General features: G+C 34.2%; 1 protein-coding gene and 1 long non-coding RNA gene across 6 annotated transcripts in view; one reads left to right on the top strand and one right to left on the bottom strand.

Annotated features, from left to right (window-relative positions):
• Positions 1-20,745, bottom strand: part of KMT2E (lysine methyltransferase 2E (inactive)) — a 99,442-nt gene that overhangs the window by 21,064 nt on the left and 57,633 nt on the right. For all 5 annotated transcript variants that reach the window (XM_058728731.1, XM_058728729.1, XM_058728732.1 and 2 more), the window contains 9 exons: positions 20,140-20,220; positions 13,518-13,576; positions 12,395-12,567; positions 9,176-9,214; positions 6,136-6,366; positions 5,888-6,018; positions 4,781-4,898; positions 3,705-3,814; positions 385-649 (listed from right to left, as the gene is read on the bottom strand). In XM_058728731.1, the coding sequence (XP_058584714.1) occupies positions 385-649; positions 3,705-3,814; positions 4,781-4,898; positions 5,888-6,018; positions 6,136-6,366; positions 9,176-9,214; positions 12,395-12,567; positions 13,518-13,576; positions 20,140-20,220 (1,207 nt within the window). The remainder of the gene's footprint in view (positions 1-384; positions 650-3,704; positions 3,815-4,780; positions 4,899-5,887; positions 6,019-6,135; positions 6,367-9,175; positions 9,215-12,394; positions 12,568-13,517; positions 13,577-20,139; positions 20,221-20,745) is intronic.
• The window catches only part of LOC131510991 (uncharacterized), a 50,180-nt gene that overhangs the window by 8,801 nt on the left and 20,634 nt on the right, over positions 1-20,745 (top strand). The gene's annotated exons all lie outside the window — the stretch shown is intronic.

Genomic DNA, 20,745 nt, shown 5'->3' with positions numbered 1-20,745 from the left:
AGAGAATTTTCTCTGAACAATCTTATCTCTCTCTCATCCTTATAGAATTAATTATGCCTCAAATATTTAAAAAAGGAAATTAAGACTTTAAATAAGAATTTTATTAACATAAGGACAATACCATCTGGAAGAAGTTTTTAATTACTCAGTTATAGAAATATCTTGCATTCAATTCTGCAAGGATATGCTGGCTGAGTTATTTACTAACAATGCACAAATTCTAGTAGAACCTGTGTTTTTGTTTCTAAGTACTTCATTAAATAACAGTAGGTTTAACTTAAAAAATTTAAACCATTTCACATAAAGCAAAAAAGAGGTTAAAATATGACAAGTTATTTTCTTTTGTTGACTTCAGCTGACAATCAGAAGAGCATAGTTCAGTACCTGATTATTTGATACTGATAGTCTCAGGGGAGAAAGCTTTCTTTGTTTAGTTTCTGGGCTCTTCATTTTGTTGGTTGTTCCTTCACAATCCAGAGTAATATTCTGATTTTGTGTATCTTTTTCTTTTGAAATATCCTTTTCTTTTTTTCCTTTTTTCCTTCTGGTCTCATAACCGCTATTGATGTTTTCCGTGGATTCAGAACTACGTTTTAGAACAGGGCACTCTGGATTTTCTTTGAGGCATGCGCAGTCCACCTTGTACTTACTGGAAAGATAACCGGTTAAATATTTATTCAGGATGCAAACTTTAAAATCTTCTTATCCATTTTAAGCTGCAACTCTGTAAATTCTATGCTACTACTATTTATGAGCAATCCTTTTCACTAATTTGCATTCCTATGGTAACTATCACAAAAGAGATTTTATTTCCTCACTTAAAAAACATAATCATTTGAAGTTGATTTCTGACCAGAGATTGGGCCTTCAATCAAAAGGATAACCAGTTATGGTTTAGAGAAGCAACTCAAATTAAAACTGAGCCTTTTTAAGTAAAATGATACTGTGGCTTACATTAAGGCAAAAACGGTATTTACTCCAGTGGTCCCAAACCCTAACTAGTTTGTATTTTACTTTAAGGAATGACTTCAATAACCAAGTGTCTTTGAAAAAAGGTAAAGTTATGCTTCTTTTTGCCCCTCCTTACATGTTCTCTCTTTCAAATGGAAGCTTGAAAAATAATTGCACTCTCATCTTCACTGCAGTGATATATATTACTCCCACCATATAGACAAGATTAATGGGCAGAGAGGGGCAGCATTTTGTCCAACGTCACATGCTAGCTAAATGGTTGGGACAGCATTCAGGTACAGGTTTAGGGGAGTCCAAAGCTCACACTTTTCATCTCTTCAATATTTCTTAACTCTGCCCTTCATATCTCTACCACCAACGTTCAATTTCTCTCTAGGATACAGGCAGCATGCCAAAATTGGAGTTAAACAGTAGAAGCCTCCCACTTTACATGTTTTAATTAGTTCAGTGTTTGTTCACAATAAAAAAGTTTCTAATACTCCTACTTGCTCACTTTCAAGACTAGTATAAGTCAAACTTGCTAAATCTGTGAATCAGGGATAGAACTCAAAAATTTATGATCTACTCCCCCATCTCCCCAAATCAGGTATTGCTAGAAACTAGGTTGAAACTTTCTAGATGTTTTGATTTCAGGATAATAGAACTCCAAATAATGATGGCTAATAGCTCATGTTTACCAAGCACTTATTTTGTGCCAGGAATTGTTTTAAACACTTTACATATCTCTTTTTTTTTTTTTTTTTTTTTTTTGAGAATGTGTGCACACACAGGAGCTCGAGTGGGGAAGGGGCAGAGGTGGGGGGGAGGGAAAGAGTGAGAGACAGGGAAAGAGAGAATCTTAAGCAGGCTTCACACCCAGTGCAGAGCCAGACCTGGGGCTCAATCTCATGACCCTGAGATCAAGACCTGAGCTGAGATCAAGAGTCAGATGCTCAACCATTTGAGCCACCCAGGCATCCCTAAACACTTTACATATCTTAAACTCACTGAATTTTCAAAACATTCCTGTTTGGTGAGTATTACTATTCTCATATTGTGCTGTAACAAAGCACAAAGGGATAAGAAGGTTATATAGCTAATAATAAGCAACCAAGCTAGGATTTGAAACCAGATTATAAAAAGCTTATATTCTTAACCACTTATGGGATACAGTCTTTCAAAGCAATGAGCAAAGAAAGAGCCATTATGCTAAATTTTCCACCTTCTGGGGGGAGAAAGGGCTAACAAGGAAATGCTGAAGTTATAATAAATCTGACTCCCAACAATTAAGTAGAGATGCACAGGGCAGGAAGAGGAATTTCACTGACAGAAAACATAATGGATATTTAAAACTTAGGCATTTAAATAGGTTACCATAGAAAAATTTAAAGATAAAATACAGAATAGGTGGAAATGAACTGAAATGCTTATAGCCGAATACACTACAAGATACAAAAGGAACCATCCCCATTCCCCCAAAAATCAGTATGAAAAAGACTGCCCAGGAGCAAAATGGAAGATGATTAACTAATTCATCAGAGAGGAAACCCAAATGACAAATTAATATATAAAAAGATCCTTGGGTCAAAAAATAACCAAAGAAAATGGTAATTAAAAATATAAAAAGATACCATTTCACATGGGTTAGCATCAATTTTTAAAGTCATAACGAGATGGAGCAAGGAAGTAAAGCTGCAAGAATAGAAACTGGTCATTATCCATATCTTGGTTATTGTAAATAATATTGCAATAGACATAGGGGTGCACATATCTTTAAGAATTAGTGTTTTCTAATATAACATTATATGTCAATTATACTCAAATTAAAAATTAACCCATGTCTGGTGAAAACTGAGGCTGTGCACACTCTACAACCCAGCAAGTACACCCCTAATTCCGTACCACAGAGAGAACATCTACCCACAAAGACGTGTTCAAAAAGCCACAGGAGCACTTTTGGTAAATCTAAAGGTCCACCAATAGTGGAATGGATAAATGCCATCAACAGTGAAAATAAATGAACTAGAGCCACACCTAACAACAGAACTAAATCTCAAAGTAACAAATGAGAGAAGATGAATGCAAAATAATACAGATTATAATTTTGTATTATATTTGTATAATTTTGTATTATGTATAAATACATAAAATTTACATGGAAGCTTTTATAGTCAGAATTAACTTTAACTTTCCTCCCTAGTGTTTCAGAACAGCAGTTCTCAGAACTTCCTTACAGTACTCCAACAAACACTTTTACTGCAAGAAAACTTGGCACAATTTCTGTTGCTTTTGTTTTTTGTTTTTTTTAAGTTTATTTGTTTTGAGAGAGAAAGAGGAAGTCCCAAGCAGGCTCAGCACTGTCAGCGCAGAACCCAACACGGGGCTCACTCTCAAGAACAGAACCGTGAGATCATGACCTGAGCCCAAATCAAGAGTTGGATGCTTAACTGTTAGAGCCACCCACGTACCCTGAATTTCTTTGTTTTGAGGGGCAAAACGTTCAATTACCCATTCACACTGATCAGCCAAATTAATTATATCACTAACATTGTACCCCCTAAAATACCAGAAAGAGAAAATTCTCACATAAACAAGGTCAGTGTTGTATGGCTGAATTAGGGCTATGATTTTTTAATTGCCTCATGATAAATACAAATGAAAAGCTATGAAAGTAATGCAAATACATAAATTTTTAGGAGGACATTAAGGAACTACTGCAAAACAGATTAACATATACACAGACTTAAACTTACCAATTCCCATAGTCAAAATCAAAGGCAATAGTAATTTCAGTTCCTTTTGGAATAGTCTGTATAGAATAAATGTAAAGATGTATGGTTCCATCTTCAATTTCATGCCTCACCTGTTAGTTAAAAAATAACTTTATATTTTTATGAATTTTTTCTACCTTTAGAAGTATCCCATCCTGCAATTTTGAAAAATTTTCAAAGTAATTCCTAAGTACAACATGGAAAATATGCAGTTCAAGACTTGTAACTATAAATCGGTGGTTTTCAACTGGACGGAAGCATAGTGATGCCAACTCTACGGCCCACCATGTAGCATTAAAAAGCAAATACTAAAAAAAGAAGAGAAAACATGACACTTCATCAATTCTACAATGCCTATTTTTTTTACCCCTGAGTATCTCTGAAATTGGGAGTTTTATAAATGATGACACCCTCGATTTGATGAAATACAATAATCAGTAATGGAACAGTTAACACCACACTTCTCTATAACAGACACTGTTCTAGGTACTTCATATGTATTTACTCCATTGAGTCCTCATAATCACTTTCTATAGAACACAGACCAGGTTACAAAGCTAGTAAGTCAAAAAGAAGACATGAATCTATTAAGTCTGGCTTCAAAACCTAAACTCAACTGTAACATAGCTATAAATTAAAAATGTTTATTTTGGCATGTAAAAAAAACCCGGAAACATGCTCCAAAATTTATGCTCCAAATTAAAACACAGTTTTATAAAAAATTTTGTAGTAGCACATATAAAATCTACTTTAGCTTTCAGTTTTGTCATCTACCTTGATCCAATCAGATCTTATATTTGACCCATAAGTAGAGCTTCAGAAATAAACAAAAATCTAATACTTCTTCTTACAAAGAACATCACAATTTCTTCAGTGTGCAAAGCAATTTTTAAGACCTCACAGCCCATTACCACCTAATTTTTTGCAATGAAAACACGCTGAGGAATATAAAACGCATCAATGGTTAAAAAGTTTAGGGCTACCAGACTTGTGTTTAATACTCAATTCCATGCATCCCCTGAAACCCTTGCCTCCTGAAAAGATTTTTAGAAGCTTACCTCTGCATTGGGTGTACAAGAACGCCTAATGAACCGAGCCTCATTCCCAAAAGTCCTTGCATCAACACACATTTCTAGCCCGTGAAATTTAGAATAAAATAAAACAAAAGGATATGGTCTACAAAGAAAGAAATGCATTATAAACCATTAACATGTTAAGAAACTTCTAAAAGATTCAAAGTAAATAGTGAAGCCAAGACTTGAACATAGGCAGTCTAATACCAGAACCCATTCGTTAAGGGCTAGTTCATGCTAATGAGATTTTTACCTGCTCCAGTAACCTTACCTAAATTAAAGGTAATTAATTGAAGGTAGAAATTCAAATTTATGAGATAAAAAGGGAGTGACTACTGCCTTTACAGGAGAATTCATAATTGGATACCTTTAAAATCCTAATCGCCTAGTACATTTAAGTTTTGATTTCTAGCACTGTTTCAGATCAAATTTGCTATGTACAAGATTTGTATATCTTTCAAATCTTAAAAATTCAAGTTATAAACAACAAATACTTTTAATAACCATATAGACTTATCTCCCTAAAGATACAAACATATTTCCTGACCTCCGGGAAGCAAGGGGTCATATCAAATGCCCCCAAAAAGTATATAGAAGAGGGCTCCAGTGCCATTCTAGTACCAAGAAAGGAGGAGGTGAAAGTGGTAGCAATAATGTAAGACCAAATCCAACATCTGTTATAAAGAGGAAGGGGTTTTGCCTGTGATCACCAATGGTGTTTTCAGGTTCTAGCAATTATGTTATAAGGAACTAGGTAAGGTCCTGGATGCAAAAGGGCTTCACTCCTTATAATCTTATGTAATCATAGTTTTAAATTAACGTCCACCTATATACTGCTGTTTATCTTTGAAGTAAACTGTTGCAAGAATGTCAGTAAGAGAGATGGGTAAGAGACAGAAATACATCTGCTTTTTGTCATATTTTACTATAGTTCAAAAGTTATCATTAGTCACTGTTCAACTGTACCACAGTTTTAAAAGTATTAAAATGATAACTTAGAAAAACAAAAGGCTTATGAACACACAGCATCTTGGTAAACAGCCAAAAAATCAATACTTAACAACAGGTAACTAGTAAAATAAATGAATATACCTCTTAAAGAAATATCCATTTGCTTCAAACTGTTCTCTTAGCATAAACTTCCCTCTGTACTCAATGATAAGTGCATCAGGAGGCAAATCTTTTGCGGATTTCAGAATTTTCTTATTTTTTTGTATATGGCTCTAAAATAAGAGAAATGTTCAGATTAGTTAAACCTAACTGCTTTCAGTCTAACCAGTTAAGATATACATTAGAAAAAGGTCTTTGTTTCATAATTTTTAGGCAAATGATATATTTACCTCTACAGGAGGTTTGAAGAGCAAATTGTTGGTATTCAAATCTGATTTATTTATCTCTTTTTTGTCATTTCCATTGCCTAATCTCAGAGCTATTCTTTGTGCCTCCCTCTGAACACCCTCACTATATTGGTTACTATTTGCCTCTTCGTATCGATCCATCCACGCTTTGATTTTTGTCTCCCATCCAAAATTTGAACCATCAGATGAAGGATCAATCTCTGGAGCTGAACCCTAAAATCATAGCAAACTAAGCATTAATATCTGGACTTCTAAGTATTTACACACACACACAGTAATCTATATAAAAGAACATAACACAAAGTAGCAATAATGTTAGGCTTTCTAAGTTGGTCCTAGGAAAAAACAGACCATAAATGATCAGCATACTACATTTTTATACTGCACGCCAGATAAAGAGTTAGAAAACTAAAGAGGCCAAGTTATGTTGAACAGCATAAATTCAAGCTTCACTGACACCACTGTAGCCAAATTAAGGCCACTGACAAAACTGCAAACACCCAAAACTTCGGAGTTATTGTCAACTAATGATTAAAAAAAAGCATATGAAAATGTTTTTATTTTACAGACTGCCAATATCTACTTTATACTCAGTTCTGATAGAATACAATTTTAACATGTTTTATTAAAAAACACACTTTGACATCTTAATTTAGTATAATTCCAAGATCTATAATTGTCCACATGATAAATATGACATGAGAACAAAATGTCTAATAGGATGTGAAATGACCCAAAATGGTCCATAGCCTAAATTCAAGGATCATAATGACACAAGGACTTATAAACTTAAATGCTTGCTCTTCATCCATACCTCCTATTAAAAACCTGTAAGATAAGAATGCTAAGTGCCAAGTACAAAAAGTTACAGCCTCTCTCAATCTGTTACAGAACAAACAAGGAACACTTTTCTCGCTGGAATGCAATTTACAGATAGGCACAATGACCACATATTTTAAAAATGTATTAAAATGTGGACACCCACAACAATTCTTATTTGCAATCTTAGGATGAAAATCAAGTAATGCAGATAACAAAAACATGTTTCATTAGCATAATTCAGGTTTATAATTCGTTTTAACACATGACATTTCAATTTGTTGTAAATGCTATTTACCAATTTCTACAACACTGAATACCTTGGTGAGAAAACAGATTATTTCTATATGTATAACCTAACTAAAATTTGAAAATCACATATAGAATTCATAAAGATCCTTATATATCCTGTTAGACATGTATACATGTACAGTAACACTAAAATTTACCATCTGTCCACCTGCCATATAATTTTTATTACAAAAAGTATCATTCTTTTCCACAATGAAACAAACTGTAGTAAGTTGTTCAACTACTTAATAGGAGTAGGTTTATTTGTATTAACTGGTATTTTCTGTACTTACATATTCCACATAATGACCATGAGATAATAAATTTTTATACAAATATGAAATACTACATATTAAGGCTTTCCTCAGCTTTATTAAAGAAATCCATTTTTAAAAATTTGTCTTTCTTTTCTGTCCTCCTCCACCCAAGCCCTCTACTGATCTGGTATATATTTGATAGTTCTTCCATATCTCTTTAACCTATAAATACTATTGAATTACTAACTGCAACGGTTACAATCTTAAAGAGGTATCTTTTAGTTAAGGGAAAGATATCTTTAAAGATGCACAAAGTATTTTTAAAATTTTACTTCCTCATTTCTTTACAAAATAAATGAAAATATTTCACCTAAGTAAACTATTCCTTCTTCATTAAACTTACTATTGGAATGATTGGATAAATAAGGAAGAAAGGAAAACTTTAGAGTATCAACAGTTTCCACCAGCTTAATCCAAAACCTTTTTCAGATTTTATTGTGTCAGATAATGTCCCATAAATCCAAGTTTAATATATAGTAAGTATATAATCCCCAACTTTAACATATAAAGAACATTTTATGAAACTGGGCTTGCTGTGTGTTGAGTGACACCACATATTTTCTTGAGAAAGAACTACAAACGTATGCAGTAATCATCACTGGACAGCTGTTTAATTATTTGTTTTCCAAGAATGTGAAATAATGAATAATTGTTATGCACAAAAGATACACTGTAACATGCTTCCCACATACTATTTTAATATCTGACAACTTAAGAAACCCATTAGCCTTTAACCACACAGCCTAGAAAGCTGTAGTAAGTCTATACAGCTGACCTCTGTGATCCAATACGTATCTTTTAGCAGGAGGCAGAGCTGAGGAGCCTTGCCTCTCTCAGAAATCAGGGCATCTACAAAATTGAGGATATAGGCTAATTCAAGGTACAAGTGACTACTTTGTATACCCCCATGGTGATTTTATAGTATTTTATAACAACTGACTTGACTAAATCACTAGAACCCCAACTATGCAAAAAAAAAAAAAAAGAAAAAGAAAAATTTCAAATTCTAAATGTGATTTTGCATTCATATATCCAGTATACAAAGTGGTATGGAGACATGGAATGCAATAATCTACTGAAATTCAGATTATCCAAAATTTTGATAATAGGAATTACTTATATACCTCCTTTTACTTAATGATTTAACAGTGTTAATAAACTCCAAGAGAGGCATAGTAATCCAATTAGGATTCTCTACAGTGTCACTTCTGGTAAAGATAATAAGCAATGAGATGATACGCAATGAAGAGAACATAAAGTAAAGGTTTTGGACAAGCAACCACTTAGTAAGCTCCTGAAAAACTGATAGTTGGAACAAGAACTTAAATTTAATGTATTTAAAAAAAAATTAATGTATTTACCTTAACTCTTAAAAAAATTTTTTTTAATGTTTATTTATTTTGAGAGAGAGAGAGAGAGAAAGCAGGGAGGTACAGAGAGAGAGAGAGAGAGAAGGAGGGAGAAAGAATCCCAAGTAGGCTCCATGCTTAGCACAGAGCTCCACACAGGGCTCAATCTCATGACTGTGAGATCATGACCTGAGCCAAAATCAAGAGTCAGATGCTTAACTGAGCCACCCAGGTGCCCCTGTTTACCTTAACTCTTGATGACTTCCGAGATCCTTCACGAAAGGCCTAAAATAACATGAAATTCTGAGTTAGTTTTCTTTTAAACTGGATATAATCAATCAGTTCAGTAAAGCATTTTATTGAAGTCTCATAATAATAAAAAACTTGGCAAATATAGCCAGAACCGGGTGAATGTTTAAGTAAGGAAAGTCACCTACTAGCATACTATTTTACTATTAAAAATAGAATGCAGACTTTGTATATCTAAAACCAAAGTAACAATGTATGTCAACTATAGTCAAATTAACAACAATAACAACAAAAACCATAATGCAGGCTATGTAAGAACAAGAGAATATGTATATGATACTGCTAGAAAAAATCTCAAATTTTTTGTGTGCTCAATTATTACAACCATGGGAAAATATCTGATTAAAACTGGAAGGGTATTAACAATATTACAGTAAGTTTATTTAAGTCATGAGACAAGTCTGGGGAGTGATAAAGTTATTTACTTTAATTCTTGTAGTCAACTAGTAAGTGATATTTGAGCACAGAAGAGCATTTGAGTAATAAGCACTGTGGCAAATAGAGTTGTATTTATTTAATAAATAATTTAGTGACAGCCCACTACTCTGCCAGGTCCCAAAGTGGTATCTAACATTTAATTCCTATCTTCCTCACCACTTCACCCAAAAAGTCTCCAGGGAGACTAACAAACATAAACCGAGAGTAAGCAACATAGACCCAAATATATGTGTTAAGTTTGTTGTGTAGACTATATGTTGGAAGTCAGCAAGATTTACTAACAGCAAAAACAAGGCAGTGAAATGTCACATAAAACATGGGCAAAGAGCTAGGTGGACTTTGGAGAAGGAATGTACCCAGACAGATGAACAACTGAAAGGAATACAATCCTGGTACTAAAGAAACATGAAAGAGACACCTGGCTGGCTCAGTCGGTGGAGCATGCAACTCTTGATCTCGGGGTTGTGGGTTTGAGCCCCACACTGAGTATAGAGATTACTTAAAAAAAAAAAATCTGGAGTGCCTGGGTGGCTCAGTCAGTTAAGCAAGCATCCAACTCCAGCTCAGGTCAAGATCTTACGGTTCGTGGGTTTGAGCCCAACATCGGGCTCTGTGCTGACAGCTCAGAGCCTGGAATCTGTTTCGGATTCTGTGTCTCCCTCTCTCTCTGCCCCTCCCCTGCTCACGCTTTCTCTCTCAAAAATAAACAAATAAAATAAAAATAAAAATAAAATAAAAACTGTCCTCTACCCAGAACATCTACTGTAACCTCCTTTCAAACTTTTTAACAATTAGCCATAACAATAGGCTGAAAAAAAAAAAAAAGGCAGAACTGTATATATTCTTTTGTTTTATATATATACTACATGTCACCCCTCAAATAATAGTAAAACCTTAACAGTGGGCAAGATCTAAGTGGGAAAACCAGATCTTTTATACCCAGTTCCTTGATTTTTTTTTTCTAATCCTTGTCAATTTTTACTAACAACATAAGAGAAAAATCTCTTTTTAAATACACAGCAATATTCTGAAAAAACTATGTCACACTCCAAGACCCAGGACTGATTCATTTTAAATAGGGACAAGTAATTCCCCCCAGAAAAAGTGCAAAATCTATGCTTTATTCAAAAAATAGATTTGTTAAACCAAATGACCTAAAACAAATATGCAAGGATACAATTTCCAAGTAACAATAAACAGGAAAGCCTAATTTGAAAGCATGATATGAAAAAGGTATGTCAATACCTATAATATGTGAATTCCTAAATTATAAAAGGCATTTAATAGACAATCTCTCTCTCTCTTTGTGTAAATTACAATCTGAAATAAGGGACATAACAATGAAAGAAGACAAAATGTTGTTACAAGTGCTATAATAAAAGGTTCAAGTGCCATAATGAGATGCAAAGAAAGATGATCATATTTTGATAGGAGAAAAGCAAGTTTCATGGAGGAAGCAGTACTTGAGAGTATAATAAGGGTTTAAAAGACAGAGATGAGAATATCCTAAATGGTGAAGAGAACAGCATAACCAAAGATGACACCTGGTGGGACACTTGGCAGGTTCAGTGGGTAAGGCATATGACTTTTGATCTCAGGGTCATGAGTTCAAACCCCATGTTGGATACAGAGCTTACTTTAAAAAAATAAACAAAACCACCCAGAAAGTGCAGACAGAATTTGATTATAAGAATGGATAATAGGGGCGCCTGGGTGGCTCAGTCGGTTGGGCGGCCAACTTCGTCTCAGGTCATGATCTCGCGGCCGTGAGTTCGAGCCCCATGTCGGGCTCTGTGCTGACCGCTCAGAGCCTGGAGCCTGTTTCAGATTCTGTGTCTCCTTCTCTCTCTGACCCTCCCCCGTTCATGCTCTGTCTCTCTCTGTCTCAAAAATAAATAAATGTTAAAAAAAAAAAAAAGAAAATTTAAAAAAAGAATGGATAATATACAGGAAAAAGTGTAGCAGAACTGGAGAGGGACCTCACCTGTGAAGACTGCTACAGTCAAGCTTAAATGGTGGTGAAATGAGAAACTGAAAAGTACCTGCTGCCTATTAAATAACCAAATAATATCTTGAAGAATTACTCAAGGAAAAAAAATGCTTTCTTTGGAAAAACCTGATTTTATATCTAGGAATAATTTCACTCTATAATAGCAATATAGTTCTCGTGAAAAGTATTTTTTTTTCCTTATAAGAGAAAAATCTTCAGGACCAATAATAATAAATTTAGTGAAAAAGTGGCTGAGAAATGGTTTTGTGCCATTAAATCCTTGGGATAATTCATCACATAAGACTTAAGTAAAAGAAGTCTACGTGATAAGAAATTCATTAAATATGGAGGTTTATTAAAATGATTACATACGATTCAGAGAAGAACAACTATAAACAATTATTCACAATTATCATATGCTCTTTTACCTTGTTCATAAGCTATTAAAAATTTAGGATTGTTATTTTTTGTCTAAAACAGCAATTTTTTTCTATTTTATTTTAGCTTTTGCCTTTCTATGACTAGTCTCATTAGTGATTTCAAATCAGTATGCCAACATTTATCTATTACACTTCAATCTTTAAAACATATTAAAATTGTAAAATGAGTTTTAAAAAACCTAGATTCTGCAACCTTTTCTAGCTACCATCCATTACTCACCTGCCTTTCCTGTAAAACTCAGTTCCCATCACTTCCTATCTACATATCTAAAAAAAGGAAAAACTTACTTTTTTACACTTTGAAATGTTTTGTTCTTTCTCCCCACTTTTTTTCCTTCTTTTATCATTAACCTTGGAAACTCTTGAAGCAGTTAAAGTAATCGATGTTGGGGTATGCTGAAATGCAGTATATAATTCCACAGGAACCTCATCACCACTCTCAGTTGCACTGGTATCACCATCTTCCAAGGCAAAATAAAAATTACTATACTTGTAATACTATCTTGAACAAAATGAAAAATCAAACAGCATTCTACAAGACAAGCTGCTGTATCTCCCATCATTCTGAAGAATGAACTTTTTTCTACTTCCTCAGTTCACTCATATAAGATACATTTAAATGCATACTACAAATACCTTTTCTCATACATTAAATTAGAAAGGATACAAAAGTCTGACAACACACTGAGGTAGTGTGACTATGGGAAAAGGGCACTTGCATAAATAGCCAGTGGTAATTCAAAATTCCCTATGAAGGGAAATTTAACCATATCTAACAAAATTCTACATATACTTACTCTTTCACCTAATAAACTTTTTTCTAGTGTGTGTCCAAAGATAAAATGAACAAAAATACAAAAAAAAAAAAAACACAAAAAAACACAAAAAACTTGTCCGGGAGGGTTTCATTAACAGTACTATTTGTAGTAACAAAAATGAAACGAAACAAAACAAAAAACACTGGAAACAACCTAAATGTCCATCTAACAGTTCAGTAAACTATGATTATTCAAAACCAGTTGTACTGGTGTTGTCGTAACGTAAGCCAAAATAAAAGTTGTAGCACAGTTATACTGCTAAAATCTATTCCTCAAAATGAAATACTATTCCATATGATTAATGGATCACCATCTCTCTGAAAAGCCAACATATTTTAATACTTCTTTAAAGCTGTTACCTTTGTACAAAAATGAGGATTTAAAATTTTTATTTTCCTCTAATTTCCACATTTTCTAAAATAAGTACATTCTATAATCTGTAAAAAAGACTACTTAAAATCTATACCTGAGATTGTAAGTTGTATGTACAACCAACATTGACTGGTAAGGTGTTTATATCCAACTGAAACATGCAGACCACTCATTTTCTCAATCACACTAATTTTAATTTAGCATAGATCCTCTTCACCCACCTGACATATTTTCCCTTTTCCGGCGCTGTAGTAGCACTGCCCTCTCCTTATCCAAACTCCTGCATTAAAATATTAACATGATTATTCATCAAACTTTCATAAATTTAGATATAAAGCAGACTGATTTTAAATGTGATAAACTTTACAATTTCTCTAATGTTCTTACTGAAAAACAAACAGTATAAAATATGTGTATTTTTTCCCTTGCTTTAGATTTGATCTAGCATAATTAGCAGTAGATGCCAGGTAAGTGACACTGTTGTGCTTTTAAGAAAATAACTTTTTACTTAGAAAGCTAGTACCTTTTTTTTTTTTTTTTTTTTTTCCAAATTGAATGTTTAAAGCAAAATGTCTGGGGGCACCTGGATGGCTCAGTCAGATAAGTGGACTTGGGCTCAAATTATGATCTCATAGCTTGTGAGTTCAAGCCTCACGTTGGGCTCTATACTGACAGCTCAGAGCCCAGAGCCTGCTTTGGATTCTGTGTCTCCCTCACTCTCTGCCCCTCCCCCACTCATGCTCAGTATCTCTCTCTCTCTCAAAAATAAACATCAAAAATTTAAAAATTTTAGAGCAAAAAGTCTGAAAAAAAAAAAGAATGTTTACAATAACCAAAATAAATTTCTTAAAAGCACACCACTGATTTAGGATCTATTTACATTATTACCAGCCTAAAATTATTTCCACTTTTGAAATGATAATAAACACTGAACTTTTAACAATTAAAAATACACTAGAGGGGAGGTGGGTGTGGGGGGATGGATTAAATAGGGGATGGGGATTAAAAAGTGCACTTGTGATGAGCCCTGGGTGTTGTATGGACATGTTAAATACATAATATATCTGAAATGAACAGAACACTGGATCTTAACTGGAATTTAAATAAAAAATTAAAGAAAAAAGTAAAATATTTCATTAACTGCCCACACATGAACTACATCATCCATAGTAACTGTTTTATATTTCCCACCAACATTTTCACTGTCGAAACCTATCAGCCTATAGGTCAAATAAGACTAGATATTTTTCTTAGATGAGAGAATAAGGGCTCTAGACTAAAATATCTACAATTCAGTAACAGAGTTGTCTTAATGTCTACTAGGACATATAACTATAACTAACATTACTGATTATCACAGAATAATAAGTAGGTATCACTCAATAAACTACCCTCCCTAATGACCAGTTTTAAACCAGTTCTTAACTGAATTTATCAATAGATATTTACCCCAGCAAAAACTATCTGGCAAAAGGCTAGTAACTATCATAAAGTAAAACAAAATCACATAGTAAAACCTCACTCATAAAAAAGCAATGCAAAGTGTAACATTCAGATTACCATTTTGAATCTAGTTAAACTGGGAAAAATCCAAGTCTGTCAGACACTATTGTAAGCCCTGGGGAAACAGGCATGCTTATCCATCACTGGTAGGAATTGAAAACTGTACAGCTCGTATTGGAGAATTCAGCAATATCTGACAAAAATTTTATGCATATATTATACATTTACCCTTTTACTGAACACGCCTACTTCTATTTGCAATTACAAAAGACTGGAAACAATGTCCACTCTAATGGGACTGGTTGAATAAACTATTCCATGAAAAAGATGAAGCACCTTGAAGCAACAGAAAAAAATGAGCCAATTTCTATATACTTCTATGAAGTGATCTTTAGCAGATATTTTTAAGAGAAAAAAGGAAATGTGGCAAAACTCTGTAATATACTATCGCTTATCTAAATAAGAAAGGAATACAAAGATGTATATACACACCTGTTTCTAATAAGGAAACAATGGAAAGAATAATCTATTTTTTATGTTACTCCAGGGATAGAAAGTTCAACTTATCTGAATATACTTTGTTTTAAAATTTAACTTCAAAATAATGGGACTACTTCTTACATAATCATGTAAGTATATAATTATAAAAACAAAGTATAAAAAGCAATCCTAAAAATAACTAGATTCCTCCTACATTTCTGGTAGGAATATAAAATGGTACAACTGCTCTGCAATATAGCTGGATAATTTTTTTAAAAAACTAAACACAACCACCATGTGACTGAGCAATTGCACTCTTGGGAATTTATCCCAAAGAAAATAAACTTACATTCATACCAAAACCTGTACACAGATGTTCATAGCAACTTTTCTGTAATAGCCAAAAAATGTCCTCCAACAGGTGAATGGTTAAATAAACTGTGATACATATATATCATAGAACACTACATAGCAATAAGAAAGAATGAAATATCGGGGCACCTGGGTAGCTCAGTCGGTTAGGCGTCTAACTTCTGTTCAGGTCATGATCTCACAGTTTGTGAGTTCAAGACCCATATTGGACTGTCTGCTGTCAGAACAGAGCCCATTTGGGATCCTCTGTCCCCCTCTCTCTGCCCCTCCCCCACTCTCTCTCTCTCAAAATAAACAAGCATAGAAAGAAAGGAGGGAGGGAAGGGGGGAAGGGGGGAAGGGAGGAAGGGAGGAAGGGAGGAAGGAAGGAAGACTGATATATGCAAAAACTGGCTGGCTCTCCAGAGAATCATGCTGAGTAAAAAAAAGCCCACCCCAAGGTCACATACTGTATGATTCCATTTATATAACATTCTTGAAACGAGAAAATTATAGTCACGGAGTACAGATTATAGCAACAGAGTTGCCAAAGGCCAGGAATGGGGGAGATGGGGGAGATGGGGGAGATGGGGGAGATGGGAGAGGTGGAAAAGGTGGGAGGTGGATGGAGCTGAAAAAGCAATGTGATGGATACTGGCCATGGAAATGTTTTGTATCTTGACTAGACCAACTAAATATTCTAGCTATAATACTGCATTAATAGTTCTGCAACATGTTACCACTGGGGGGAACTGGGTAAACGATACACAGAATCTTTATTATTTCCTAACTATTTATGTGACACTCTAACTCAAAATTAAAAGTTTAATTTTAAAAACTAAAGGGTACCTGGATGGCTCAGTCAGTGAAATGTCTGACTCTTGATTTTGGCTTAGGTCATGATCTTGCAATTCCTAAGTTTGAGTCCCACAACTCTGTCAGCACAGAGCCTTGAGATTCTCTGTCTCCCTCTCCCTCTCTCTCTGCCCTTGCCCTGCAAGCTTGCTCTCTCTCTCTCTCTCTCAAAAATAAATATTAAAAAAAAAATCAAAAATAAAAGAACCTCATCAACGTAAGTGTGTAAGTGTGCATCCAGCTGGTGTTTTAACCACACAGTGAAATTCTTTTAAGGGACTTTAAACACAACCATACATTCCTTGTGGAACATATCTTAAGGGGAAAAAAAGTTCTAACCTGTTTTACATAGGGGTACCTGCCTGGCTCGGTCAGTAGAGCATGCGACTCTCCATCTCAGGGTCATGAGTCCAAGCCCTAAGTTGGGTGTAGAAATTACTTTAAAAATAAATAAATAGGGGCGCCTGGGCGGCTCAGTCAGTTGGGCGTCCGACTTTGGCTCAGGTCATGATCTCACGGTCTGTGAGTCTGAGCCCCGTGTCAGGCTCTGAGCTGACCGCTCAGAGCCTGGAGCCTGCTTCAGATTCTGTGTCTCCCTCTCTCTCTGCCCACCTCCTGCTCATGTTCTGTCTCTTTCTGTCTCAAAAATAAATAAAAACATTAAAAAATTTTTTTAATAAATAAATAAAAATAAATCTTTACATAATCATATTGTTGGTGCTAGTCGTTGGTATTGTTACTCTGAGATTCTTGCATTTTTCTATGAAATAAAGCAACTGAGTAAACTGGTAAAATTCTAATTATGTTACTGTCTGTTGTTGAGAACGAAGATCAAAGGAGATATAAACAGTATATAGAAAAGACTAGATGAAAACCTTGTATTCCTAAATTTAAACTGCAATTATCTGCATAAACTCATGTATTTTATCTTAAAAATAAACACACAAAACATATTTCCTAGCTTTGTCTACCAAAAAGACCTAGGAACAGTAACCATTCCAGTAGAAAGAGCAGGCTAGCTCAGATTCTAGTCCTGAAAACCAATTCTCAGGGGCACAGAAGTATAATACAAGCTCGAGACATCTTGTTATACCAGACAGCACGAACACTTATCAAGTACCACTAGGATACTGTCAAAAGGGCTCAAGAGTCAAGTTGTCAAGTTTCCACCGATGAAAACTAGACATAATTTAAATATCAATACGAATAATAACTGCAGCAGACTGACACCCATTATGTTTAAATAGCTGAGTTCATAATGACACTTGCAGCCAAAAATTCACATATAACTTTTGACTTTCCAAAAAATTAAAACTGTAAGCCTACTGATAACATAAACAGTTGATTAACACATATTTGGTATGCATACGTATTAGTAAATACACGTGTGCATATGTATTATGTATTAGTGAGCATATGTATTAGTGAGCCACAGAAAAACATAATTAAGAAAGTCATAAAAAGGGGCATCTGGGTGACTTAGTCAGTTAAGCATCTAACTTTGGCTCAGGTTATGATCTCATGGTTCATGACTCTGAGTCCCGCGTCAGGCTCTGTACTGACAGTGCAGAGCCTGGAGCCTACTTCGGATTTCATGTCTCCCTCTCTCTCTCTGCCCCTTCCCCACTTGTGGTCTCTCTCTTTCTCTCTCAAAAGTAAACATTTTGAAAAAATAAAAAAACAAAGTCATAAAAAATAAACTTACAGTACTATATCAAAAAAACCCAAATATAAGTGGGCTTGCACAGATCATAACTACGCTGTTCAAGGGTCAACTGTATACCTTAAAAGAACTAAACAGTTAATATGGGAAAGTTTGTTTCTATAGACATATTTGAGCTAATAATTCATAAGCAATAAGATTAACATAGCATTGGGGCACTTAGGTGGCTCAGTCAGTTAAGCGTCTGACTTCGGCTCAGATCATGATCTCGCATTGAGTTTATGAGTTCAAGCCCTGCATCGGGCTCTGTGCTGACAGCTCAGAGCCTACAGCCTGCTTTGGAGTCTGTTTCTCACTCTCTCTCTGTCGCTCCCCTACTCACACTCTTCCAAAAATTAAAAAAGCATTAAAATATATATATATTAACATGGCCCTAACTTGCAACCCCTAATAAATTAATGGGTCTAAATAATGACTACCAATAGGTCCTATCGTAGAGACAACCAGATATGATGTGTCACCTGATGAAGCAGTCTATGAAATATTCTTACAATATTCTTACCAAAAAAAAAAAAAAAAAAAAAAAACAACTGACCAGTCCCTAGGTGGCTAAGTCAGTTAAGCATCCAATTCTTGATTTCAGCTTAGGTCATGATCTCATGATTCATGGGTTCAAGCTCCACATGATAGGTTCAAAGCCCCACACTGTCAGCATGGAGCCTGTATGGGATTCTCTCTTCTTCTCTCTCTGCCCCCTACCCCCAATTCCCCACCCCTGCTCATGCTCTTTCTGGGCGCTTGCTATCTCTCTCAAAATAAATAAACTTCAACAAAAACTGAACCTATAATCTGATCACACACTTATTTACAGAAATACAAAGGACAGAGTAACTTGTTATATCATGATAATGCAATTAGCAAACAAATCGGGATAAATAATTCAGTTCCTTAAAGAAACACACTGCAAAGGAGAGGCCAAAGTTAGTGGAGTAATGAAAGGAGGTTTAGATGACTAGAGACTGAATAGATGTATATTAACCAATCAATATTCTAACAGCGACTGGATAATACATTTTGTTGCATATACAATAATGGTTTTGGGTTTTTTTAATTCTTTTACAAATTATACATATATTTAATAAATATACATAATTATATATGTATTTAAATGTGTATATATTTATACATGTATATGCATGTTTAAATACATATACATATATAGTAAAACCTTGGTTTGTGAGCATAATTCGTTCTGGAAACATGCTTGTAATCCAGAGAACTTGTATATCAAAAGGAATTTCAAGAACCACTGGCTCAATTGTGATCATGTGACATACAACATCATGTACTACTCACATTGCAAGACATCACTCGTTTATCCAGTTAAAATTTATTAGAAATAAATGTTCACTTGTCTTGCACAACACTCACATAACAAGTTACTTGCAATCCAAGGTTTTAGTGTACTGTATACTGAAATACACAGAGATATATATGAATGAAATATATCTGGAATTTGCATTAAAATATGTGAAGGAGAAAAGAAACGCATGACAGTATAAATGAAAAAGATTGTTGAAAATTGTTGAAGCAGGGTGATGGAATGATTGTATAGACCTACAAAATTCTTTATTAGCTAAGGAAATGTTCTTCTAGTAACTGTTGAACATAGTGCATTTCAGTGAAAAAAAAAATGCCATCAGTTAAAAGATGCACTATTATTTTATGCATTATTGATAAAGTAAAAGAAAAATGCTACAAAGTAAACCATGACATATTATCAATGAAAACATTCTTCCTGATTTTAGAGATGTCAAAATACAAAAAAATAAAATAAAATAAAATAAATATGAAAATTAAAAGTATATCTTAGAATTGATGAAACATAGTAATCCATTAATTGTTTAATCCAGAATTCATACATAAACTTCTAATAACTAAAGATTATTTCAGTGTATTTACTGGCAATCTTATAAGTATGCACAACTTACCTAGGCTGACAACGTTCACATAAGTATGTATCAGGAATATGCTGCCTGTCAATCCCCATGCAGTCAATATGTTGCCAAACGCTTAAAAAAAAAAAAAAAAGCAAAATATAAAATATTCATAGAATCATCCATAAATTAAGACCTGATATTCTATTTGACTATCACTTAGTAAGTGCCCACTTTGTGTTTAACACTCTAAAAGGTGCTGTGAGGAATTCACAGAAATATGTCCTTGGGGAGATAAAACTTTGAGATGCAAAGAGGACAAAATATAGATATATAGATATATAGATATTTCTGACGCAAATGTAACTTTAAAATGTGAAAGGTATACATTACAAATATTATCAAAAGTCACAAAGTGAAGATGTCCACACTCCTTGAAGTTAATGGGGAAAAGCACCCTGGAGAATGATGGACTTGAATAAAACCTCATTTGACAGTTAGGAAGAAAAGATATCATCATAGCAGTTTTTTCTCAAGTAGACAGATATGACGAGCAATGGACAGAAGACAGTTAAACTATATGAAGGGGAATTTTCATTTTGAGAAATAGAGGAGGTAGAATTGGGTTAGTATGGTACAGTCAGATTATATAGGAGTTGG

The sequence above is a fragment of the Neofelis nebulosa genome, chromosome 4 (genome assembly GCF_028018385.1).
Source record: "Neofelis nebulosa isolate mNeoNeb1 chromosome 4, mNeoNeb1.pri, whole genome shotgun sequence".
NCBI lineage: Eukaryota > Metazoa > Chordata > Mammalia > Carnivora > Felidae > Neofelis > Neofelis nebulosa.
Note: the sequence above shows the minus strand (reverse complement) of the source record. Positions and strands in the feature narration are given on the sequence as shown.